Raw genomic sequence first — 23,683 nt, forward strand, 5'->3', positions numbered from 1 at the left:
AGGTAGCTTGCTGAAGTGGCAAAGTGTTGAACTGCCCACATTTATTGGAACCTACCAGTCACATTCCAGCATGCCTTTCATGTTAGAATCTAAAAATATTTCTGATGTAGTGTCACTTCAAACTGGTAATCTTGCATATGGATTAACAGAATATAGTGAATTTAGAAGGTAACTTTTCCTGACATTTTCTAAAGGCTCCTTCCAATATTACATTTTCCTACCTGCATTTAATAATAGGAAGGTGAGAAAATGTGTGCCACTGGTCTTTTTAAGTCAGAAAGGTCTGATTCCAGAGCCTGAGAATTGCATGAAATATGGAGCAGGTTTTGCGAGTCCCTTATTTGCAACAAACACTCCCATCATTACAACGATGCCCATTTGTGACCAGTTTCTGGTTACTTCCAATGTGGTGAAACTGGGTTAATTTAATGACAGGATTCTCCAGTCTTGCCTGAGACTAGAAATTATCCTCCTTTCATTGTTTAATTGATGGTATTTTTATGCCTTCCAACGACCCTTCTGTGGGCATCTTACAACAACAACAGAAATACAACTATAAATCTTAAAAACAAGAATAAATAATGCAGAAGCAGAGATAAAAACGACAACCTCAGACTCTCAAGAAATAGCACTGAAACTTATTTTAAAACAAGCGTAAAGTTGTTGCATTTAATTACAGAAGGCCTGGTGTGTGTGTGTGTTTTTTTTAAAGGAGTCTTTTCACCTTATGCCCAAACCACGGCAAAAAAAAAAAAAAAAAAAAAGGCGCCAAATGTTCCTCCGCGGAATGACAATGTGTGTTTTTGCGGGTGGGAGGGCTCCGCGCGCTTAAGTCCACGCCAGCCTTGCCTTGATCCTCGAGGGAGAGGCTTGCAACAGCGGCCTCGGTGTTTGCAGCAAAGGCCGGCAGCTCCCCTGTGGCTGCAGCGATGGCCTCCTGACCTTTCGCTGTCCTTCCTGCGGCGCGGCGGGCGCCTCCCGGAGCCAAATGCTGCCGTAAGCCGGCCACGAGCGTGCAAGGAAGGGAGCAGCCGCTCAGGTTTTGCCTTGCCGCTGGCTCGTCATTATTTTCTTCCGCGCTGCGCTTGCAAGCAAGCTCTGGGAGAAGGAGGAGGAGGAGAAGAGGTGCGGCGGTGGCGGGGGGGGGACGGGGGGGGGAGAGAGGAGCAGCCCAGCAGCCCGAGCCGCCCTCCTCAACCGGATGGGCGGCCAATGGCACGCGGAGAGCTCGAGAGGGCGTTGCAGGCGGAGGGAACACACGGGAGGTGACAGCTCAAACTCCTCCTATTCTCACAATGCTCAGGAGCGCATTGTGGTGAACATGGCAGAGGAGGAAGATTAAGACCCGCCGAGCTGCTGCTGCTGCTTCCTCCTCCTCCTGACCACCGAGCCACTTGTTGGCTGCTCTGAGGCCCCTGTGGTGGACGGCGCAGCGATGGTGCAGGGCTCTGGTGAAGGGAGGCAGCGCTAGCCTTGCGGGCAAGCGAGCGAGCTGCCGGGTTGCGTTTGTGCGTGTGCTGAATTCATTTATTAATTCTGTGTGTATGTGTGTGTGGAAGGCAGGCAGGCAAGACCAGGAAGCGCTACGAATCCGGGGCTTGGCTCTGCGTGTGATGATCCGGCTATGGAGGGGCAGCGTCGGGGAGCTAGGAAGGAGTCAGATGCTTGGCCGGTGAGGCGGCTGGCGCGCCAGGGGCCCGCGGCCAGGGGCACAGCCGGCAGCCGTCGCCGCTGCTGCCGGGACCGGGCGCCGCTCGCCCGGTGCAGCAGCAGCAGCAGTAGCAGTAGCAATAGCAGCAGCAGTTCGCAGCTGGGACTGGGCGCCCTTTGCATTGCAACTCCGCATTGCTCGTATTATTGCGGCTCCGCGTGAAAGGAGGAGGGCCAGCCAAGAGGAGGAAAGGAAAAGCGGGGGGGGGGGAGGCATCGAGAGGGGAAGGGCAGATCGCAGCAAGGAGGATTGGAGGAGGAGGAAAGGGGGCAGCCGCCCGCAGCAGCAGCAGCAGCCATGCTGCCCGGGGTGGGTGTGTTCGGCACCAGCCTGACCGCCCGGGTCATCATCCCTCTGCTAAAGGACGAGGGCTTCGCGGTCAAGGCTCTCTGGGGCCGCACTCCGGAGGAGGCGGAGGAGCTGGCCAAGGAGATGAGCGTGCCTTTCTACACCAGCCGGATAGACGAGGTCCTGCTGCACCAGGATGTGGATCTGGTCTGCATCAACCTGCCGCCGCCGCTGACCAGGCAGATCGCCGTCAAAACTCTAGGTGAGTCGACATCGTGGCCCGGCTTTGTTGGGGGTGGGGTGGGGGGCGGAGGCCCTGCCCTGGAGCGGGAGGTGGGTGCGTGGAAATAAGAGGTGGCTTTTTGAAAGGGGAGGCGCCATGGGTTCAACCCTGTTTGGAAATCCATTGCCTTGGGTGGGGTCCTGTTGCAGCAACCCCTTGCGGGGAAAGGAAAGATGCTCTGCACATGCCCAGAGGCAGGGACTTATTATTATTACTCCTTATGCTCCAGAACCATAGGTAGAAGAGCCGTAGCTCAAGTGCTTTGCCAGCAGAAGGTCTCTGGTTCAATCTTTGGCATCTTCAGGTAGGAATAGGAAGTCTTCCTGCCTGAAGTGTCAGACCGCCGCTGCCAGCCTGTGTAGACAGTGCTGGGCAGTAGTCAGTCTTGGAATAAGGCATCTTCCTTAGGTGACCTGATGCAAAGTGTTCTTATCGGAGGCATTATGCTGCTGAGTATTAGTTGCTGGGGAGCATGGGCAGGAAAATGCAACTGTGCCTAGGCATCTGATTGGCCACAGAATGCAGGACTAGATGGGCCTTTGGTCGGATCCAGCAAGGCTAGTCTTACGTCCTTTAGACCTGACTCTTCCACATAAAGAAGATTCCAATCCTCCTGAGGTTATTTTAAGTCCCAGGCATGGAGGGTCATCTCAAAACATTCCTGTATTCTTTGTGATTTGACCTGAGGTAATTTCTAAAACTCAAGTCTTTTTGGAAGCCTCAGTTCTAGTCTGCAAACTCTAATCCTGGGAGGATTAATTGGTGAAGGAAAGGTCCTCTGCACACACACAAAGGTAGCCTTGGCTGATTTTTGGCACTGGAAATGGGCTCCACTGCTGAGTCTTGGAGAACCTTCAAGTGAGGTGTAGTAATTAGTGGAACATAGCCCTTGACAGGCTCTAATTTAAAGCTCAGGGAGGAGCTCTGACTATCCTCTCACATTTTTTCCAAACACACCTCGATGATTATTTCTGGTTGGGATGGAATTCCTCTTTCCCAGGTGCTTCTTTGAAGCCATGAGCTGCCTATGCTTCTTTACTTATCTTATTTTTATCGCACCATTTGTCAATAAACTGAGGGCCAGCATGTTTTGCCATTGTTTCAAAGCTAAGATAAAAATATCACAACCACAAAAACTATGTAGAGAACAGCTATGCTGAGAGAAAGTAGATGACTGAAAATCACCCACCTGGAGAGCTTCATGACTTGAGTGGGGATTTAAATTTAGTGTTTCTGATTCAACACCATCATGCCACACTTTTAAATGACACTGTTCTGCCTCTTTCTTGTGCTCCATTATTTCTGTTTTGGCGCCAGTAAGTAAGACATTCCAAGTATTAGTCTTTCATGTACAGATGAGTAAACTCAGGGTATGTGCACATTACCATTTACTCTGCATCCAGTGTGTTCCCACAGCTAGATTTTGAGGCCACAGCCCATATCGATCCTGTAGTTTCTTGGCAACAACTACTACTTGAGGTGTTATTTTTTCATGAAACCAGTTTCAATCTGACTACAAAATGTAAGCTGCATTCACTTCATGCTTCAGAATGGTGTGAACGTTCAAGATGGCTGTGTCACATGCACAGATGAGTGTGCATGCGCAGATGGGTGTGCATGTGCTGGTGAGCCTCATGAATAGTTTGGGAAGGGGGAGGGGTTTTCAGGGGAGGGGAAACCAGAAGCACCGTGCATGTTATGTGAACATGCCTTCCTCTGATGTGAACAACACTGTGCCTTGAATGTGGCTTGAAACTCAGCAGAGGAAAATGGTTTTGCTGCATTTTAAGCCACTAATGTGAACATACCCAAAGAGTAGGAATTGGGAATGCTGAGAGAGCTGTGAAATAACTATGGATGTATCTAGCTAGAAATAAATGTAGTTTTTAACTTTCAGTCGCTGCAAAAAATGTCACCTGATATGTTCTTTTCTTTTGGGTGAGGGAGGGGAGAAATGTTTTGTTTCTTAGCTTTCATAATCAAGGGCAGCTGTTGCCCATTGGGTGGAGTTCTAATTTTGTTTGCATCCTCCCTGCTGAGGTCTAAATGGGCAGCACTTAAGAGTAAGGTGGAGGCAGCTGACAAGCAATGCCACCCTCAAGATGGTTTCAAGAAAGCAGGCAGACTGACGGGTGAGGGGTGTCTGAGGAAAGACTGAGTTTAGTGGAGTGGTGTTCCATTTGCCCTGATGGGCAGGCCTTCCTTTTGAGAAGTGCTTTATAGGTGTAATGCAACAAATCTGAGTATACTGAATCACTCATTTAGTATGTCTGAAATAGGCCATGGAACTCTGGTACCTGGATATATTGGTATCATTTTACTTTGATATGATGGGTGATGAACGCAATAAAAATGGGCATAGTTTCTTTCTTTCTTTCTTTCTTTCTTTCTTTCTTTCTTTCTTTCCTGTTATTTATAAGAATTTCCCCCCAAATATAAACTCCTGCTTGTAGAAAGTGTACTGTATAACAACAACAACAACAACAACAACAACAACAACAACAATTTATTTATACCCTGCCCATCTGACTGGGTTTTCCCAGCCACTCTGGGCGGCTCCCAACAGAATATTAAAACAGAATAAAACATCAAACATTAAAAACTTCTCTAAACAGGGCTGCCGTCAGATGTCTTCTAAAAGTTAGATAGTTGTTTATTTTCTTGACATCTTATGGGAGGGCGCCACTACCAAAAAGGCCCTCTGCCTGGTTCCCTGTAATTTCACTTCTTGCATTGAGGGAACCGCCAGAAGGCCCTCGGTGTTGGACCTCAGTGTCCGGGCTGAACGATGGGGATGGAGACGCTTCTTCAGGTATACTGGACCAAGGCCGTTTAGGGCTTTAAAGGTCAGCACCACACTTTGAATTGTGCTCGGAAACATACTGGGAGCCAATGTAGAACTTTCAGGACTGGTTTTATATTGTCTTGGGGGGCCACTTTCTTGTATAAGAGAGCAATTTATTTTGATGTTTGGGATTGTGGAAGTGCTTGTTCTTTGGGAAGGGCTGTGGCTCAGTAGTAGAACACATTCTTTCCATACGAAAGGTAGGGCTGTTGTTTGCAAACCCCCCCCCCCCGCGGAAGCAAATACTAACATGGAAATAAACGCGAAGCTCGTACTATATTCCGTTATATTGCTGAAAGTGGCTTTTACGTTGTGTGAAATCGCAAATATAGTGTGGAAACGTTGGGAAAAGAAAATAATCTGTTTTATAATCTGAAAATTATATAAGAATTTAGTAAGAGAGATGCAGGATCATGAACATCAGTCAACCGATATGTGTCAGTGACACTCACATAGCTATATTTCTCATGGCGCTGCAAGTCAGAGAACAGTAAGGCCAGTAACAGATGCAAACTGTGATTTACAAAGCAACATATAACCTAATGCAAGGGTTCACAAGCTGCTGCCCGTGGACTACCAGTGGTCCAGGAGCTTCATTCAGGTGGTCGGTAGCAAGTTTGTATTAAATATTCATATTGTTGTAAATTGCATTTTGAATGCTTCTTTTATTTCTTATATATTGTATTGCAGTCAGAATTCTGTGGAATGCAGATTATAATGCAACGAAATACAGCATGATTTAAAAAGCAGAAATATAACAACAAAATTAATTAAGATACAATAAGATTCCAGATAGATACCAAAACAATAAGAGAAATAGTAAGCACACTAATGAGCAGATGCCAGCTAAAAAGTGCTAGTTGAAAATAAACTGTCCTTCAGAGCACACTTAAAAGCTGGCAACCAAAGGCACACATGCATGTCTGTAGGAAGGTTGTTTCACGATTTGTTCCAAAGTTGAAAACGCCATTGCTCCTATTCCCACCAAGCAAAATTCATATGGTGGAGGAACAGCAAGAAGAGCCTTAGAAGCTGGCAGGAGTTCTCAAAAGCTTACATATCTGGGAGATAATTCCTGACATACCAGTTGGTTCTAGGCCATTATGCTCATCAACAGCTAAAGTCAACACCATGAATTGAATCTGGAAGCTGTTTTGGGGCCGGTGGAGGTAAACAATATGATATATCCTACTGGTCTCATCTGAATTTAGCATTCTTCAAGGGCAGCCTCCTGTAAAGTACTTTATAAGTAATCCAAAGAAGTAAAAATAAATAAATAAATTGTCCAGTAGCACCTTAGAGACCAACTAAGTTTGTTCTAAGGTGCTACTGGACAATTTATTTATTTATTTCGACTGTGTCAGACCAACACGGCTACCTACTTGAACCAAAGAAATAAGTTTCACTACAATGCATGCGCTAGCTTGAGGATGAATGGCGTTTGGATCCAATCCTGCAATAGCTAAGTGATTGTATATTCCTGTCGCTGTGTTCTTCCCAGAGACTAAGAGTTATTTTAATTTTTTTAATATACTAGGGTCTCTTTGGTTGGGCCTATTTCTTTTGTATAACTCCAGCCAAAGCACGCTTAATCTATGTAATAGGTATAATTATTCAATTCTAAATAGAGAAGAGCCCTGTGAAAACTACAGTTTTGCTGTTAACAGAAGAAGGGTCCTTAATCAGGCAACCTGCGAAAGAATTCACTGAACTCAGAACTCGTAAATAGGAACGTAGGAATCTGCCCATTAGAGGGTAACGAAGAAGAAATACCACTATGATTACTACGATTACTGTAGTTGTTTTTGCAATAATGCAATATTTGACTATACCAGTCCACAACGACCATGGCATGTAATTATCAGGATGAGAGATGTGTTTGTTGTGTATGCCTTAAATGAGGATGAAAGTGTTCGTGAGTGAGTGCAAAAAAAGTGTGATTATTTTATTTCCCAATAAGAGGCATTCACCACGTGTGTTTTTCAGCTGATGTTTCGTGCATATTTTTCAAAATGCCAAACAATTATTTCCCTTCAGTGTGTGACCAGAAATGCATAGCCTTTTCTGGAAAGAAAGGGAGTGTCTTCACTTCTGCTTTTTGAACCCATCACACGTTGTAGTGACTGTTTCACGTCAACCTGGAATAGAAGATGATGAACACAGGAACAGGAGCACATCCTCCTCTAAGTTGGTGCCTTCTGGCCTTGTTCCTAACTTCTTAATAGCAGCCTGGTACTGAGAAATTAAGCAGGGGAGGTTTTTCGTCTTTTTAGCTCCCTTCGTTAAACTCTGTAATTTATTTGTAATTTATTTTGCTGTTAAGAGCTCAGGCCATGGGTACAGGACCTGAATGAGGTAGCAACCCTGTTTTTTATGCTACCCCCTCTGTTCCTTCCCAAGGTGTCCCCAGTCTGTCACTATTTTGCAGGAGGGAGTCAAGCACTGGGAAAACTTGGTGAAAACTTGCTTGGGTTTGAGCACATATATTTTGGCATATGCATGGAAGTGAAACACCCGCTCAAGATGCAGTTGCACTGTATTCTCAATTTAAAAAATGAGAATTAGGCACCTACCGTTAAAAATATGACCCTGTGTTATATTCAGACACGTACTAAAATATGTTTTACGTCAGATAAATACTGTAAATAAATACATACACAGGGAATTATGTTACTGGCTTTTGGAACTTCTTGTGTCAAATGTTTTCCCTCTGCCAAGAAGATTTCCTGTGGTTTTTCTCTTGGTTTTCTGTGTGCAGTTTGAGGCCCTTTGAATACAAGCAACTTTTGGGAAAGAATATGACCAGCTGTCTGTGAAATTGACAAACATATTTTTAGATTCTAAAATCAAATCCTGACAATATCGTTTCATGGAGTGGCCTTTGGCTGCTTGCCAGAAGTACTTTTATTGCATCATTATTGTTTGCAGCATATTCAGTAATGTTGCATTACTACCAGACAGACCGGTCATGCTAAAGGTTCATTAGCAATGTCATGGATAATTAGCGAGCTAGTTTTGGCATAGAGGAGTTGTCTAGCCTGTTCCTAAATGCATTTACTTGGAAGTAAACGCTCCTGATTTCAGCAGACTCAATTCTAAGAAAGTGCTTGTAGGATCAGTCTTTGGGGAAGAGAATGAAATAAAAGCTCTCGTGTTATCTTGGTCTAGTATTCAGACTCTCAGATGTTAAGAATCTTGGCTAACCACTGATACAATTATTTTCAAAAAGAACAAAGTACTATGAAATACATTTTTTTTTATTAGAGGACACGCTGATCAATATTGCATTTCAGTTTAGTTTTACACCAGTAAATAATACACAGATGCTGGTCCTCATGGAAAGCATCTTGAAGATATTTTACTCTCCCCTATAATTGCCCTAAAAAGTGCACTTACTCACAATCATTGTACATCATACTTTTTTTTTTTTTAGAAAGGGAACATCAATAGACTGGACTGGAGTGCTTCTTCTCTCCCAGCTCCCCCCCCCCCCCCAATTCCTGGCAAGTATCTTTTTAGTGGCTATTAATATGTCTCCTATTGGTTGTCATTATTTTGATATACGGTTAAAGAAAGTAAAGCTTAACAGCATGAACAGTTTGCCCTTCATGACCCAGGATTCACATGCCTCAGAGAGCACCTCTCTTTCTATTGCTCCCTCTCTTCAGTCTTCCTCTCAGGCCCTGATCCAAGTTCCAGTTCTGTGTAAAGTGAGACCATGGTGAGGAGAAGTAGTTTTATATCAGTCCCCTTGAGGCTATGGACTAATGTCCCGCCTGACTCACAGATCTGTGCTGCTCTTTGTTCCCTTCTGGAGGTGGTGCAAAACCCATCTCTGTTGTTTGGCCTTTGGCTCAGCTGCCCAGTTTCATGCCTTTGTATTTTGGTGAGCGTCAAACAAGCCATAGTTAAGGAACAGTGCTGGATTCACATGTAAGCATCATAGCTGAAATGAACCAAGATTTGTCAGCCAGCAGCAAACCATGGCATCAGGTTGTGTTTTTTGGCAGTAAAGAAGCCACAGTTAAACTGCTGGACTGGGTTCACACATAATGCTAAACCATGATTTAATCAACCATAGTTTAATCAACTAATGATAGTTTAATAAACTATAGTTTAGCTTTATGTTAACCTGGAAATTAACAAATTATTTTAAGTTCTGTATATTGCTTATGATTGACTATATTAAGGAAACATATATCATTAACATTATAAATACATTAGGCTACTTATATTTAGATTTTTGATACTTTGAATTAATTTATGGTCCCACCCACCCCGTACTCTCTGTACACTCAGTTCCACCAATCTAAAAACATCTTGCTGTGGGCCTCATTCGAACCCATATCATTATCCATTGGCTCTCTAATTACTTCCAAATTTCCTGTTAGCATGCAGGACTGAAGTGCCATTATTTAATTCACTAAAAATGATGGTCTCCTGTCATATTATTAGGTGCTATCATTATTTACATGCTGAATGAAAATAGTTGCTACGTTTTACTAAGGTTAAGTATTTTCAGAACATTCATTCTGGAATATTAATAGAGTCCTTTTGTGTCTGAACTTGAATACAGACTGTTTTCCTCAGTCCTTTAAAAAAAACACCAGGCTCATATTTTAATAGGGCTTTGTTCTTCTAAACAGCTGCTGTGGTTCAGTCATTGATTATACCTTAGGTACATCAGTAAGATCAAGACAGAGTTGGAATAATTTATGTGTCTGAAGTTAATCCCTAGCCTCCAGATGCTGCCAGATCATCTATGGCAGAAATTATTTATCTTTGTGGTTCAAATAAATACTTACAAACAGCAAATATTTTTATGTGTCTGAAAAAAGTCATGTTTCCTCCTGCTCTGGAGGGTAGGACTCAAATCAGTGGCTTCAAATTACAAGAAAGGAGATTCCGACTAAACATCAGGAAGAACTTTTTGACATGTTTGACAGTGGAATGGTCTCCCTCGGGAGGTTGTGCACTCTCCTTCCTTGGTCATCTTGTCATGGATGCTTTAACTGAGATTCATCCATTGCAGGGGGTTGGACTAGATGACCCTTGGGGTTCCTTCCAACGCTACAATTGTGTGATTCTATGTCATGATGCAAAATGGTGCTCAGCTCCCTGCACCCAGCAAAGTGAACACATCCTCAGTACTTAGCTGTTTCTTTCTTTCTTCCGGTTTTGAGCCACAATAGTATCTTAATATTCTCAAAACACCTTTGTGGATTTAGTCTGCTTGAAAATGAATGTAGTAATACTTGTGTAAGTCATTTTTGGCAAATGCTTTTACAGTGCAAACTTGTACATGCCTGTTTTGAAGCAAATCCCATTGCGTCCAATGGGGCTTACTCCCAGGTAAATGAGTGTAGGATTGTGGCCGAAAGCATTTAATGAACAGACACATGACAGAAAAATATTAGGATATATATTTAAGGTCCTATTTTGATGCTCGTGGCTACAACGTGTTCATAGCACAATCTTAAGAAGCCTTAATGATTTTTGTGAAGCTGTTTACTTTATAAATTATATTTTATTAATTTTCCATACATTCATACCACATTACAATTTCTATTAAATTTTCCGTTTTTGACTTCCTTCGGCTTTTCTGCCAATCATCCAAATTCTAACTTCTTCAATTACACATTTCCAAATTTTGCTATTGCCTTTATACCTACCCCCCACTTCTATTTTGCCTTTTTACAATATTTCTTAGGCTGTTACAGAGCTTCTCTAAATGCCATTAGCGTTATTCCATTATCACTTATACATTCCCAGTATTCAACTAATTTTCCCCAGTCCTCGATGAACTTTTGATCTCGTAGATATCTGATCTTCCCAGTCAGTTTATCAAGTTCTGCATAGTCTATCAGCTTCATTCTCCACTCCTCCAACGTTGGTATTTGTTCTTGTTTCCATTTCTGGGCCAGTAATATTCTTGTTGCTGTTACTGCATATTGGAAAAGTTTATGGTCCTTTCTATTTATTTCATTACCGACAATTCCTAAAAGAAAAGCCTCTGGTTTCTTAACAAATGTATATTTCAACATTTTTTTCAGCTCATTATATATCAACTCCCAGAAGCTTTTCACTTTCTTACATTCCCACCACATATGATAAAATGTACCATCTTTTTCTTTACATTTCCAACACCTCTTACATGTTTTGTACATTTTTGCAAGTTTTACTGGTGTAATAGACCATCTATATATCATTTTCATAACATTTTCCTTTAATGCAGTACATGCAGTAAATTTAATACTTTCATTCCATAGTTTTATCCAGTCGTTAAATTGTATATTATGACCAATATCTCTGGCCCATTTTATCATGACTGATTTAACTTCTTCATCCTTTGTATGCCATTGCAACAATATCTTATACATTTTGGATAGGATTTTATATTCATTATTTATTATTTCTATTTGAAATTTAGAATCTTTCTCTGCATATCCATATTCTTTAAAATCTTTTTTAAAAAAGATTTGTGAAGCTGTTTAATAGAATTTTCTAATGTAATGGTGATCTGTATCAGTCTCTGTGTTGTCTTGTTTAAACAGACATCTTCTGCATTGCATTCAGTAATTCAGATCTAATTGCTCAATTAACCCCAAAGAGAGTAGGGTTAAATCCCAACCTGGTATCATTTTAGAGAGAATAGTATTGTTTCTGCTAATAGCCTGAAGTTTTTGATTAACATGAGCAAGTTAAAAGCAAATTGAAGAAGTGTGGATAGAGGCCAGCTGCAAACAAGGCCAGACATTGCCATCCTAAGCACACTTACCAAAGGATAACTTGGGGAACCAAGAAAGACATTTTACGCTGCACAGTTGTATTCTATTCTATAATGTATCTTGATAGCTAAGATGCTTGATCATTTATCTTGAACTTGGATAACATGGTAGCAGAAATGTAGGCTGAACCTTGGCAGAAACACATTGTGGATACTAGTTAATTAACTGCATTATATGCAGTGAAATCTGAGCATGTTTGTGCATGTGGCATGACAAAGACAAAATCCAAAAACCTGGTACCACTTGTTTAAGGACTGCTTGAGACTGGCTTTTTTGCAGGTGTGCTCTGCAACAGGTCATTGATGCAATAATAGCACATTAGTGGTTGATTCAGATAGGGCTGCCCGTGCATTATTCTGCATCTGAAATGCATCCCCAATGATACGACATTACATCTGTCCAGAGCTGTGGGGTGGGAGAGCTGGGAAACAAATCGCACCTGGCAACCAGCACATATGTTACTGTGGCTGATACTTCATGCACTCAATTATATGTAACAATCAGGCACAGATGAGACCGTTAATTTTTTTATTTTTTCCCTTTAGTGACAGTGTGAATCATGAGAGCTATATACAGTGGGAGGGGTGTTTCTCTCTCTGAAACATGAAGTACACTCTGAGTATTTCCTTTCCTTTCACGTTTGATGCTGTTACATCAAATAAGGGGGTAGGATGAAGGTTTTATGGTCATATTTGCAGGGGGTTGGACTTTGGCTTTGGGTGTCCCTTCCAACTCTACAATTCTGTGGTTCGATTATATATATATATATATATATGTATTTGGAGAGCTAATCTTGATGTTTATTTTGCTCTAGGAGGCTTAGTTTGGTCAGAATCGAGTATAAACTTCCGGAGTTAATGCAAAATACATTACTTCTGGTAAATGAGCCACCATAGCTGCTAGAGGGCTATGAAAATTTGTGTCCTGGGCTTTTTAGACCCGTCTACCTATGTACTATCTGGAACCAAAGTGGCACATTGGTTGTCAGAAGTGATTTTTTTTGGCATTGTTTTCAGCTCTCTCTCTTCCCGCCCCCTTCCCCAGGTGCATTCTTGTGCAAGAAAAGTGTGGCAGAAAAACACACCCTGCAGGACACCTGTGGTAATAGCATGTTAGAGATTTCAGGGAGTCATAGGACATGCACCGACTGGAGCCATATGCAGTACTGAAAGTGGGATCACATATAGCCATAATTCATGAGCTTAAATCATCATGAACGCTCAATACAAAGGACTTATGGAGGGGCCCTATATCCATATGCAGACCATATACAAAGTGTTGCAAGTCCATTAGTTTTGTAATATGTGTGCATCCCCATTCTTCCTCCTGGCTTAGCTTTTTTGCTACTGTGCCTCTAAGTTTCTGTAATAATTAAGGCTGCATGTTTTCGATCCCAGTGAGTATTTTGGTACTTCTGAGCTTTATAGAGCTGTAGCACTTGGGTAACAGTCCCTCTTATCTCTGGCCATGTTGCTGCTATGGTTCATATTGCATGCTTCTTCACCCAGTGTGGAGAATGACTGTGCTATAGATGGACTGGGACAAATTGCATTGTCCTGGATCTCCTAATTAAACCATTTCTACAGAATAGGATTGTCACACTCCCAGTCCTCCAGTCCGTGGCGGGTTTAAGGCATAGCCCTCTTTTTCTTCTGAAACCTCCTTTCTAGCTGAACTGTGTATTGCATTCTTGGATATCGCCAGTCTACTTACTAAAGTTATGCTGATTCAGCACAAGCTTTTTAGATGCATGATTCAAAACTATGCAGCACTCTTTTGTGGCCACGATTTAAAATGGGTCTCATAGTGCCGCGTATCGATCTCACTAACCAAGTGTAGTATTAAAAGGGCTTGCATATGAACATCAATAGAAATTATGATGCATTAAATTAGCTAATTGACCTTAGTTCCAGAGCTGTCAGCCAAGCATCTTTTTTTTAACCCACTTGGATAAATGTAAGTAAATAATAATCTGTCATAACACAGTGCTGCTACTTCACTTTGATTTATCATTCCCATTTTATATAAAATCATTAGTTGTTTGTGCATACTAGGACAGTAAAAGCACATTTCATAGCTATCACTTGTAACACCCCTTGTATTCTCAAGAATGATTTCATTAAGCTGTTTACACCATCCACAAGGATGGCCTATAGCAACCTTCTCCAATTTGGAGCACTTCAGATGGTTTTGAACTGCAACTCCCATCAGCTGCTGCCAACACAGCTGTCCTGACAGGGGCTGTAAGGAGTTGTAGTCCAAAACATTTGCAGGACACCAGGTTGGATGGATGGATTAGAGTGATGCACTTAATGTAAAAGCACTATTAAGTGCAAAAGTATAAAGAACTTTAAGCAGGTTGCATTTGTTGACTAATGCTTTAATGTATTGCTGCTGCTGCACCTCGGACAACTCATGCTAATTAAATTGCCATCATCCCATTCACATGTATTGATTCAACTTACCTCTGTTTTCTTGCTAGAAATTGGTACAATCTGAAATATTAAGCAGAAATACTTGTAGTAGACCTTGCTGATCCGTCTCTCTTTTTGAGGTCTGCCCCCTCTGGAACCTATTAAACCACCATTCGGTAATTGCTGTATTGCCAGAATGGATGAATTGCCACTAGAGGGATTTTGTTACTTGCTGAAAACCTGAACTGACATGGCTCAATTAAAAATAAAGGCAGAAGCTCTTGATTATGCAGTTTTTAATGGGCGGCAAGTGTATTCCTTAAGGAAAATGGTTTGTAGCTCAGGTGTAGATTTCAAGTTCCAAGGCATTGTTTGTGACCTTGTCAGTAACCTGAGAAGTCCAAGGTTTTTTTGTTTTTGTTTTGTTTTGCTAATTAACCCCCAGCCCCTGAATCTTTAAATCTATTGGATATAAATATGAGCTTGAAAACTGTGATATAACTATTAAACACTTCATGGGCATGTAAACGGACTAGAGTAAATTTGAGTGGTTTTTTTCCCTCATTCCCCAGATCTCGCAATTCTGAAGGCCATTTTGCAATTTTAGCCTTATTCTGCAAGCCATCGCAGTTGAAGCAGCACCTAGTAAAGTTAATTATGCATAAATAAATCAGACCTGCGCAACCTCTGGTGCACAAAGCCAAGCATAGTGCACTAGTCATATATTGTGGGATTCCAAGAGCTTAATGTACTTGTTAGTTTTTCTGCCTCTCTAAATAAATGGTCTCTATAAATAAGATGCTCAGAAGCACCCAACAATCCACAGTGCATGCCTGGTGGCACAATAGTTTGTTCATCTTTGTGGCTCACAAGTTATGTATACCAAAGGTAAATATTCACATTAGCAGGAGACTTGCAAGTTATTTCCCCTGCCCTTCTTAGTGCTGAACAAGGTGGAACATCCTGGCTGCTTGCGCTATCATAAACAGAGATGAAAGCCTTGGGGTGGGGGCTAACCATGGGGGCACGCAGGCATTCTAATACAAATGCTTAACCAGATGTTAAAAAAAAGAATACATGAATTTTTTTAAAAAAACACATTTCTGTGTTGAATCGTTTAAATCTACAAAGCTGTCTATATTAGCTGTTCAAACATGCTGTTGTTAATACCGCTGTATTAACAACTACCATATCAAAGGGATATGGTGAAAAAAATGTGCATTTAACAATGCTTGGAAGTTCCACCTTATCCTTCATTTCCTCATGTGATAAAAACAAGGCAGTTTTTCCAAATTCCTTATGGTAGGATGGAAAATCACTTGAAAATACTCAGCTACTCACTGGAAAGGGGCTTTGTGAAACAAAATAAAACCTGATGGTCATCTTCTAGGCATGTAACTGAAAGAGATACCTTTCGCATTGTCAGTGTACCTTTTTAAAAAAGTAGTGTCCGTAGACTATTTTTTTCCTGATAGAGTGGCATCTCAAAGAGATCTCTTGAGTTTTGAAGTAACAGGTTCCAACTTTCAGAACAAAATCTTTCAACCAAAATCCCCTAAGGCTGTCATTAAAAATAAATAAATCAAATTAGGTAAATCCAAGCATATATGCAATGTGACTCCATATGCATAACACTTTCATATTGCTAAATAAGTCATAGGTTAACAAAATGAAGGTTGCACAACATCCACAAGTAATTGCTTCTGTTCCTCAGCCACAGTTACGGACCACAATCCAGAAAGCTATTTAAGGTAGGTACATAGCCAAATGTTTGACTTTTTATCTTGGAGCAGCAGTCTGCTATGCTGTATTAAAAATATTCTAACATGACAAGATTCAGAAATGGTTTGTTAATCAGCATGGGAGGCCTGCTGCTTGAAAAGCACAGAGTACATGGAAGCTCACCGTGTGGTTCCGTACATTAGGATGTCCAGATGCGGGGGGGGGGGGGTTCAGTTTCCTGCACCTTCAAGAGAGGAAGTTTAAGCCAGCTTGTCATACTCTTTTTCTCCTCTGTGGCCATGGCTTAGAATTTTCCCCTTGTGGTCTAGCTGAAATCTAGCTTCCTGTGATGTAGTCTTCACCAAGAAACACCACTAAACTAATACAATATATAGATATTTTAAAAAGCTTCTCGGAGAGATAGGGAAACAGGAACAGCTAGAAACAACCTAGGGTAGGGTGAAAAATCCAACAGGTCAAATTTCAAAAGCCAGATAATTTAGCATCCCTATAAAATTTTACTTTAAAGGGGGTGTGTGGGTGTGTATAGTTGCCTTTGGGAGGATGGGCAAGACAGACAACCAAGCCAAACAAACAATAAATTCATTCATTCCCTATTGACAGCAAATTCAAGGCGGTTGTGTGCACAGGGCCCTTTCTACCATTAAGCAGAGTGAGGCATTCACCTCAGGCAACAGGTGCTGTGGGACAGAAGTGGCGCATGCCCCAGTGTCAGGGAACTGCCATCGGAAGGAAGGGAGGTGAAAGGGCTCACACAGGTTGGGAGAGACTCAGCAGCTGAAGAGGGAACCAGTAGGGGGAGAGGAGGTGAGCTGAGGGAAAGTGAGCTGGAGGGATGGCTCAGAGACACTTCCAGCGAAAACAGTGGGGAGGTTTCAGGACCTCCTGTAGGGACACCCACTCCTCGCCGGAAACTGTCACGCAGAGAGTCCAGAAGACGTGTTTCCGTTAAGGAGCTTTTATGTTGGAAGCGATTCCGAAAGCAACCACTGTCGGAATCTGCCAGCGACTGACGGAGCCATGTTTAAGGGGCTCCGTTACAGACAGAGGTTTGCAAACTTGACCAAACTCTGAGGGACTTGGATTTTACACACAAGCAGCTCATCGTCCCATCACAGCATTCCGACAGTCTCCGTGAGCAGCTTGTGCAGGAGAAGGCATCATGAGCAACCCAGCCGGAACCGGAGAAGCAGGAGCTGGAGCGGGTCCAAGCCTGGAAGAAAGGTACCGGGCGTTGGAGGTCCAGCTAGCGCTGCAGACGGCGAGGCTCGAGGAGAGGAGGGCTCAAGATGCAGAGAAGGGGAAAACCACCCCGCTCGCCAGAAAGTTGCCAGGATTGGTACAGAAGTTTGGGGGGGAGCCCAAGGACTATCATACCTTTAGGACAGAGATGCAATATGCCCTTAATCTGCAGTTTGATGACTTTCCCGACGAGGAATCGCGGGTGGCTTTTGTGATTGGGCATCTCGAAAAGGGGGCGAAAGACTGGGTGAGGCCCCTGATGGCAACGAATAATGACATCCTGAAGGACACGAGGAAGTTTTTTCGTGCCATGGATCTGATGTTTTCCAGCGATATTGAGCAGGGAGTGGTACGCAGACAGTTAATGGCGTGCAAACAGGGGAGCCGATCTGTTCGTGAGTACTGGACTGAGTTTACCATGTTGATCCATAAATTGGGGTGGGATCTATCGGCGGAACCCATTCAAATGCTCTTTGAAGAAGGGCTTTCTTCGGCTGTGAAAGACGAACTTTCCCGGGCGCCCAGGGCGGAGTCTATGGACCAGCTGACCAAATCAGCGCTGACCATAGGAGCGCGCCAAGAGGCGAGAGCCTTGGAGAGGCGGGAAGGGAAGGGGGAACGTTGGAGGGAGCTTCGCATTCCAGAGATTCCAGAGCCACCGTTCCCGCCAGGAGAGCCGATGGAAATTGGAACAGCGCGCGCGCGCGCAGTTTCAGAGCCCAGTGAAGAGCGGAAGAAGGAGGGGAAGGGCGCCAAGAAATGTTATCTCTGCCAACAGCCAGGTCATTTTGCCAGAGTCTGCCCCCAAAGAAAGGAATGGCAAGGAATGGCGGGAGCTGTTGGGGAGAGGGAGGAAAAGGTACCGGAGCAAGTAAAAGCCAACGCCTGGCTGCCACCGTCAGGGCACAGCAGCCAGGCCAAAGAGCAGTGAAAGTGCCCACGCCGGAACCTCCTAAACCCGCCCTAGTGATAGAGGTGTTACTAGAGCTGCCTAACGGACACCCACTAAAGATAAAGGCGCTATTGGACTCAGGCAGCTCCTGCAATTTCATGAGTAAGGAGTTTGCTGCTGAGCACCAGATACAGACTATCCCTTTAAGTAACCCTTTGCAGGTGACCACGATCGATGGAAGGGAGCTGCTGGGAGGAGAAGTCAGCCAGCAGACCGTCCCAATGATAATGAGGGTAGCAAGACACACTGAGCTAATAGCGTTTAATGTGGCTACCTTGGGAGGAGCTCCCATTATTTTGGGGATGAGCTGGCTAGCGTTACATGATCCGCTAGTGGGCTGGCATCAGAGAGTGGTCTCCTTTGGGTCAGCACATTGTCTAGAACACTGCAAAGAGCGGGAGGCTCAAGGAGGGGCCAGAGCCACTCTAGCAGGGACGGAAGTAACGGAGAAGGGGAAGGTTCCCCAACAATACGCCGACCTGAGCAACGTCTTCAGCGAGAGGGAGGCAGACAAACTACCCCCACATAGACCCTTTGACTGTCAAATCAATTTACTCCCTGGGGCACAGCTCCCTGTAGGCAAGCTGTACGCCATGTCAGACAGAGAGATGCAGGAGCTAAGGGAGTTCATTGACAAGAACCTGAAGAGAGGGTTCATCAGAGAGTCCAGGGCGGTGGGGGGCAGCCCAGTGTTTTTTGTGGATAAAAAAAACACGGACAAACCTAGACTTGTAGTGGACTTCAGGGCCTTAAATGCAGTGTCAGAACCAGTGACTTTCCCGATGCCCAGAATTGATGACATTTTGACAAGGGTCAGGAAGGGAAAGATTTTTACTAAACTGGACCTGAGGGGGGCGTACAACCTGATACGAATAAGGAAGGGGGATGAATGAAAAACCACCATGTTCACCCCTTTGGGGGCATTTGAATATTTAGTTATGCCCTTCGGCTTACAAGCAGGCTCCGCGTGCTTTCAATCGTTTATGAACCACGTCCTGGGGCCTTTGCTTTACAAGAATTGTGTGGCCTTCTTAGATGACGTGTTAGTATATTCAGAGAATGAGGAGCAGCATGTAAAAGACGTCAGGGAAGTGTTGGGCAGACTGCAAGCCAATCAGCTGTGGGTGAAGCTAGAGAAGTGTCAGTTTCATGCCAAGGAGGTGGAATTCCTGGGGTACCGCTTGTCGGACAAGGGATTGGCCATGGATCCTGGCAAGGTCCAAGCGGTACTGGAATGGAAAACACCGAAAACAAGGAAGGATGTGCAAAGATTCCTTGGATTTGGAAACTTCTATCGGAAGTTCATCAGAAATTTTGCCCACTTGACGGCGCCCATTACGGACTGTCTCAGCAGTAAGAGGAAATTCGTTTGGACGGCGGAGGCGGAGCGAGCTTTTGAGGAGCTGAAAAGGGCGTTCGCTTCGGAAGAACAGCTCCTGCATGTGGATTTACAAAAACCGATGCGAGTGGAAACGGACGCATCAGACCGGGCTGTGGGGGCGGTGCTTCTGCAGCCTGGCAAGGAGGAGTCGGAGTGGAGACCGTGTGCCTTTTTTTCGCGAAAGCTGAACAAATCTGAGAGGAACTACACGGTGTATGACCGAGAACTACTAGCCATTCATGAAGCGTTCAGGAGATGGAGGCATTTATTAATTGGGGCACAACATAAGGTGCAAGTGTGCACGGACCACAAGAACTTAGAGTATTGGAGAACGGCACGAGTGCTCAACCAACGGCAAGTGAGATGGGCCCAGGAGTTCTCCAAATTCCACTTTGAAATTTGTTATGTGCCAGGTCCAGAAAATGTTAGGGCGGACGCTCTCTCACGCAAACCTGAATATTTGGAAGGGGAGGGGGCACCCGAAGAGAGACATGTCATCCCAGAGGACCGCTGGGTGTGTGGGGCGGCATTGGTGGGGCAAAGAGAACTGGTAGAGGAAACAGAGAATGATGAATACGCCCAGAATAAGCTCAGAGGTCTTAGGGGTGAGGGAGAGGAACCAGGGGGTTTCGAGGAAAGAAATGGAGCTTTGTATTACAAAGGGGCACTGTATATCCCTGAAGGAGACTTAACGGGGAGGGTACTCAAGCAGTTGCACGACAGCCCCACGGCGGGGCATTTTGGACAACACAAAACCATGTGGTTGGTCACCAGGGAATTTTGGTGGCCTAAGGTGAGGGAAGATGTACGGGAGTATGTAAGAGGGTGCGAGCAATGCCAGCGAGCCAAAGGGGAGAGGCGGGCGCCGGCGGGGCTATTAGAACCCTTACCAACCCCAGAACGACCTTGGGAGGCAGTGTCGATAGATTTTATGACTGATCTGCCGAAGTCCAAGGGGAAAACAGCCATCATGGTGGTGGTAGACCTACTAACAAAGATGTGCCACTTTGTAGCCTGCTCGCATGCAGTCACGGCGGAAGAGACAGCGAAGTTATTTGTAGAACACATTTTTAGGTTGCACGGGGTGCCATTGAGGGTGGTCTCAGACCGAGGAAAACAATTTACTTCCAGGTTCTGGAGGAAGCTCATGAGCTTACTGCAGGTGGAGGTCAACTTTTCGACTGCCCGGCACCCTGAAACCAACGGGCAGGCGGAAAGAGCAAACGGGGTCCTCCAGCAATACCTGAGGTGTTATGTCAATGACAGAGAGAATGACTGGGTAGAAAAGTTGGCGCTGGCGGAATTTGCCTACAACAATGCCGAGAATGTGTCCACAGGGATGAGCCCCTTCTTGGCTAATTATGGGTGTCATCCCAGGGCTTTCCCAGGGGGAGAAGGGGAGAGATGGAGCGTCCCGGCAGCCGAGCATTTTGTAGAAGAAATGGAAGCAATCCATCGTCAGCTCCAACTCAACTTAGAAAGGGCGAAGGAAGAATACAAGAGGCAGGCAGACAAGAACCGAAGGGAAGGTGAAACCATAAGGGTGGGAGATAGGGTGTGGCTGTCAACTCAAGGGTTGCCGTTCAAAGGAGGTTGTAAGAAATTAAGACCCAGGAGATTGGGTCCCTTTGAGGTCATTTAACAGGTCAACCCAGTGGCTTTCAGGCTCCGGTTACCCAACCACATGAAACTGCACCCAGTATTTCACAGGTCGTTACTGTCACCGTATGAGGGGGGACGAGAAGGGATGGCCACTCGGGGACCGGTCATAGAAGAAAGGGAATGCAGCAGCCATGTGGCAGAAATCCTCGACGCCAGGTGGAAGGGGGATCAGGTGGAGTATTTGGTAGCGTGGGAAGGAGAACCGGAGTCAGAAAACACTTGGGTAATGGCAGAAGATATCAATGACGAGGTATTGATAGAAACGTTCCATCAAAGGTTCCCAAGGAAACCTCAGCCTGTGGAGAGGTTCCGGAGGGAATACTTTGGGACCACCGATGAGGAGGAGGAGTTGGAAGGATTCCCGGACTCGGAAGGGGAAGGGGAGATGGACTCTGAGGAGGAGGAGTACTTCGAGACCAGGAACCGCAACAGGTGGAGAGAAGTGTTCGAGACATCGGAAGATGAAGGAAGTTCATTCCGGGGTTTTGCCTCCTCACCGCCCGTAGAGGAGGGGGCGGGAGGGGGTGAAGGGGGCCCTGGAGGGGAGGTGGATGTCAGGGAACTGCCATCGGAAGGAAGGGAGGTGAAAGGGCTCACACAGGTTGGGAGAGACTCAGCAGCTGAAGAGGGAACCAGTAGGGGGAGAGGAGGTGAGCTGAGGGAAAGTGAGCTGGAGGGATGGCTCAGAGACACTTCCAGCGAAAACAGTGGGGAGGTTTCAGGACCTCCTGTAGGGACACCCACTCCTCGCCGGAAACTGTCACGCAGAGAGTCCAGAAGACGTGTTTCCGTTAAGGAGCTTTTATGTTGGAAGCGATTCCGAAAGCAACCACTGTCGGAATCTGCCAGCGACTGACGGAGCCATGTTTAAGGGGCTCCGTTACAGACAGAGGTTTGCAAACTTGACCAAACTCTGAGGGACTTGGATTTTACACACAAGCAGCTCATCGTCCCATCACACCCAGGCTGTTCCTTCTGAGGTCACAGCCATTTCCCCGTGTTGCCACATTGCCTCTCCTGGGCCCCATAATCTGACCTGCTGCTTCAGGTGCGGTGGAGGACACACTATCCTGTCACCAGTGTTGAGATATTGTACAAAAATAAGATTCAATCTGCTAGTCCTGTCTATTTCTGTTGAAGAATTTTTGAAGTCTGAAGAAGAAGAATTTGGAGGCGGCACCGGCTTGTCCTTTGCCTCAGGCAGCATAAACGCTTGGGCTGGCCCCGCCTGTACACCCCAAGAACAGAGCTGCATTGTTCCCCTCTGCTTCCCCAATTATACTTCTTTGCCTTGAACACATATGATTAAGAATAAAGAGTTGGGTGTTGAAATTGAACCTGGAAGTGCAGGTGAAGCACAGTGTTTTCTTCTTTTTCACAAATAATGATACTGACGCAGGCAGAGCCACTAGTGGAAAGAGACTAAATCATCTGATTTTGCCACATTCATACTTTAACCACACTAACCCTTTTTCCCCTTCCCCTGTGGTCAAGCAATGCGTGAGAATTAGCAATATCCGGCTAGGGATGCTTATTTCGTTTTTGTTGCCGTCAACAAAGAGCAGTTTATGAGTGGGATGTTGTGGGCGCTTGCTTGTCAGATGGTGCTGAAAAGTGGGAGGTCTGTGGTATGCAGAGAACACTGTGTGAAACATCAGAGATGATTCTTCATGGGTAAAAGTGACTGGAAGGTAGGGCTAATATGTTCTACGCATGCCATTTGTGCATGAGCTGAAGGACCTGATTGGATCATGCTGCTACCTGCCAGGTTTACTCTGGGGTCCATTGTCTTAGGCAACCAAATCCATTGGATTGGTTTTCTTTATTTGTGGTGGAAGGTCACAGTTTAGTTATGTGGTGAACTAGCTTCTCAGAAGTCAGGAAAAAGCTCCTTTTTTTGCCTCAGACTTCCCCCTCCTGCCACTCACTTCCCTTGAACTGTAAGATTTGAGAGGGATTATATACGGCCCCTTGGGAACAAAGAATTCTGACTAATCTGTTGAAGCAGAAGAGAAATAGGACAGTGGCAGGAATCCCCATGAATATTGCATAAAGTCCATGGGAATCCCAGTTTTTCTAAGAAACAAAAATCATGCGTGACCTTTTCCTTTGCTGTGGAGTCTGCCTGCAAACGTCCTTGTGACAGTCATATGTTCATGAGTCTGTCTTAATGGATGTTGGGAACGTAATATTACATCAGCTTCCTATTAGCAGTGATGGCTCAACAGTCAAGGGACTTGTGCATTGCCTTTTAATGCCAGAAGATATTCTTGTGCAGTTCAGCACACTATTTGTTCCCCTATGTTGCACAGATAATTTCTGCCTTATTTGCACAGAAGATGTACACGATCAGTTGACAATGCTAGAAGACATT

The 23,683-nt window shown here is 44.6% G+C and overlaps 1 protein-coding gene across 1 annotated transcript in view; it reads left to right on the plus strand.

The window, feature by feature from the left end:
- Positions 1–1,179: 1,179 nt before the first annotated feature.
- Positions 1,180–23,683, plus strand: part of GFOD1 (Gfo/Idh/MocA-like oxidoreductase domain containing 1) — a 55,201-nt gene continuing 32,697 nt past the window's right edge. The window contains exon 1 of the mRNA XM_081014924.1: positions 1,180–2,261. Coding sequence (XP_080871050.1) covers positions 2,009–2,261 — 253 coding nt within the window. The 5' untranslated portion in view covers positions 1,180–2,008. The remainder of the gene's footprint in view (positions 2,262–23,683) is intronic.

The sequence above is a fragment of the Podarcis pityusensis genome (assembly GCF_964106645.2).
Source record: "Podarcis pityusensis genome assembly, chromosome: 7".
NCBI classification, from domain to species: Eukaryota; Metazoa; Chordata; class Lepidosauria; order Squamata; family Lacertidae; genus Podarcis; species Podarcis pityusensis.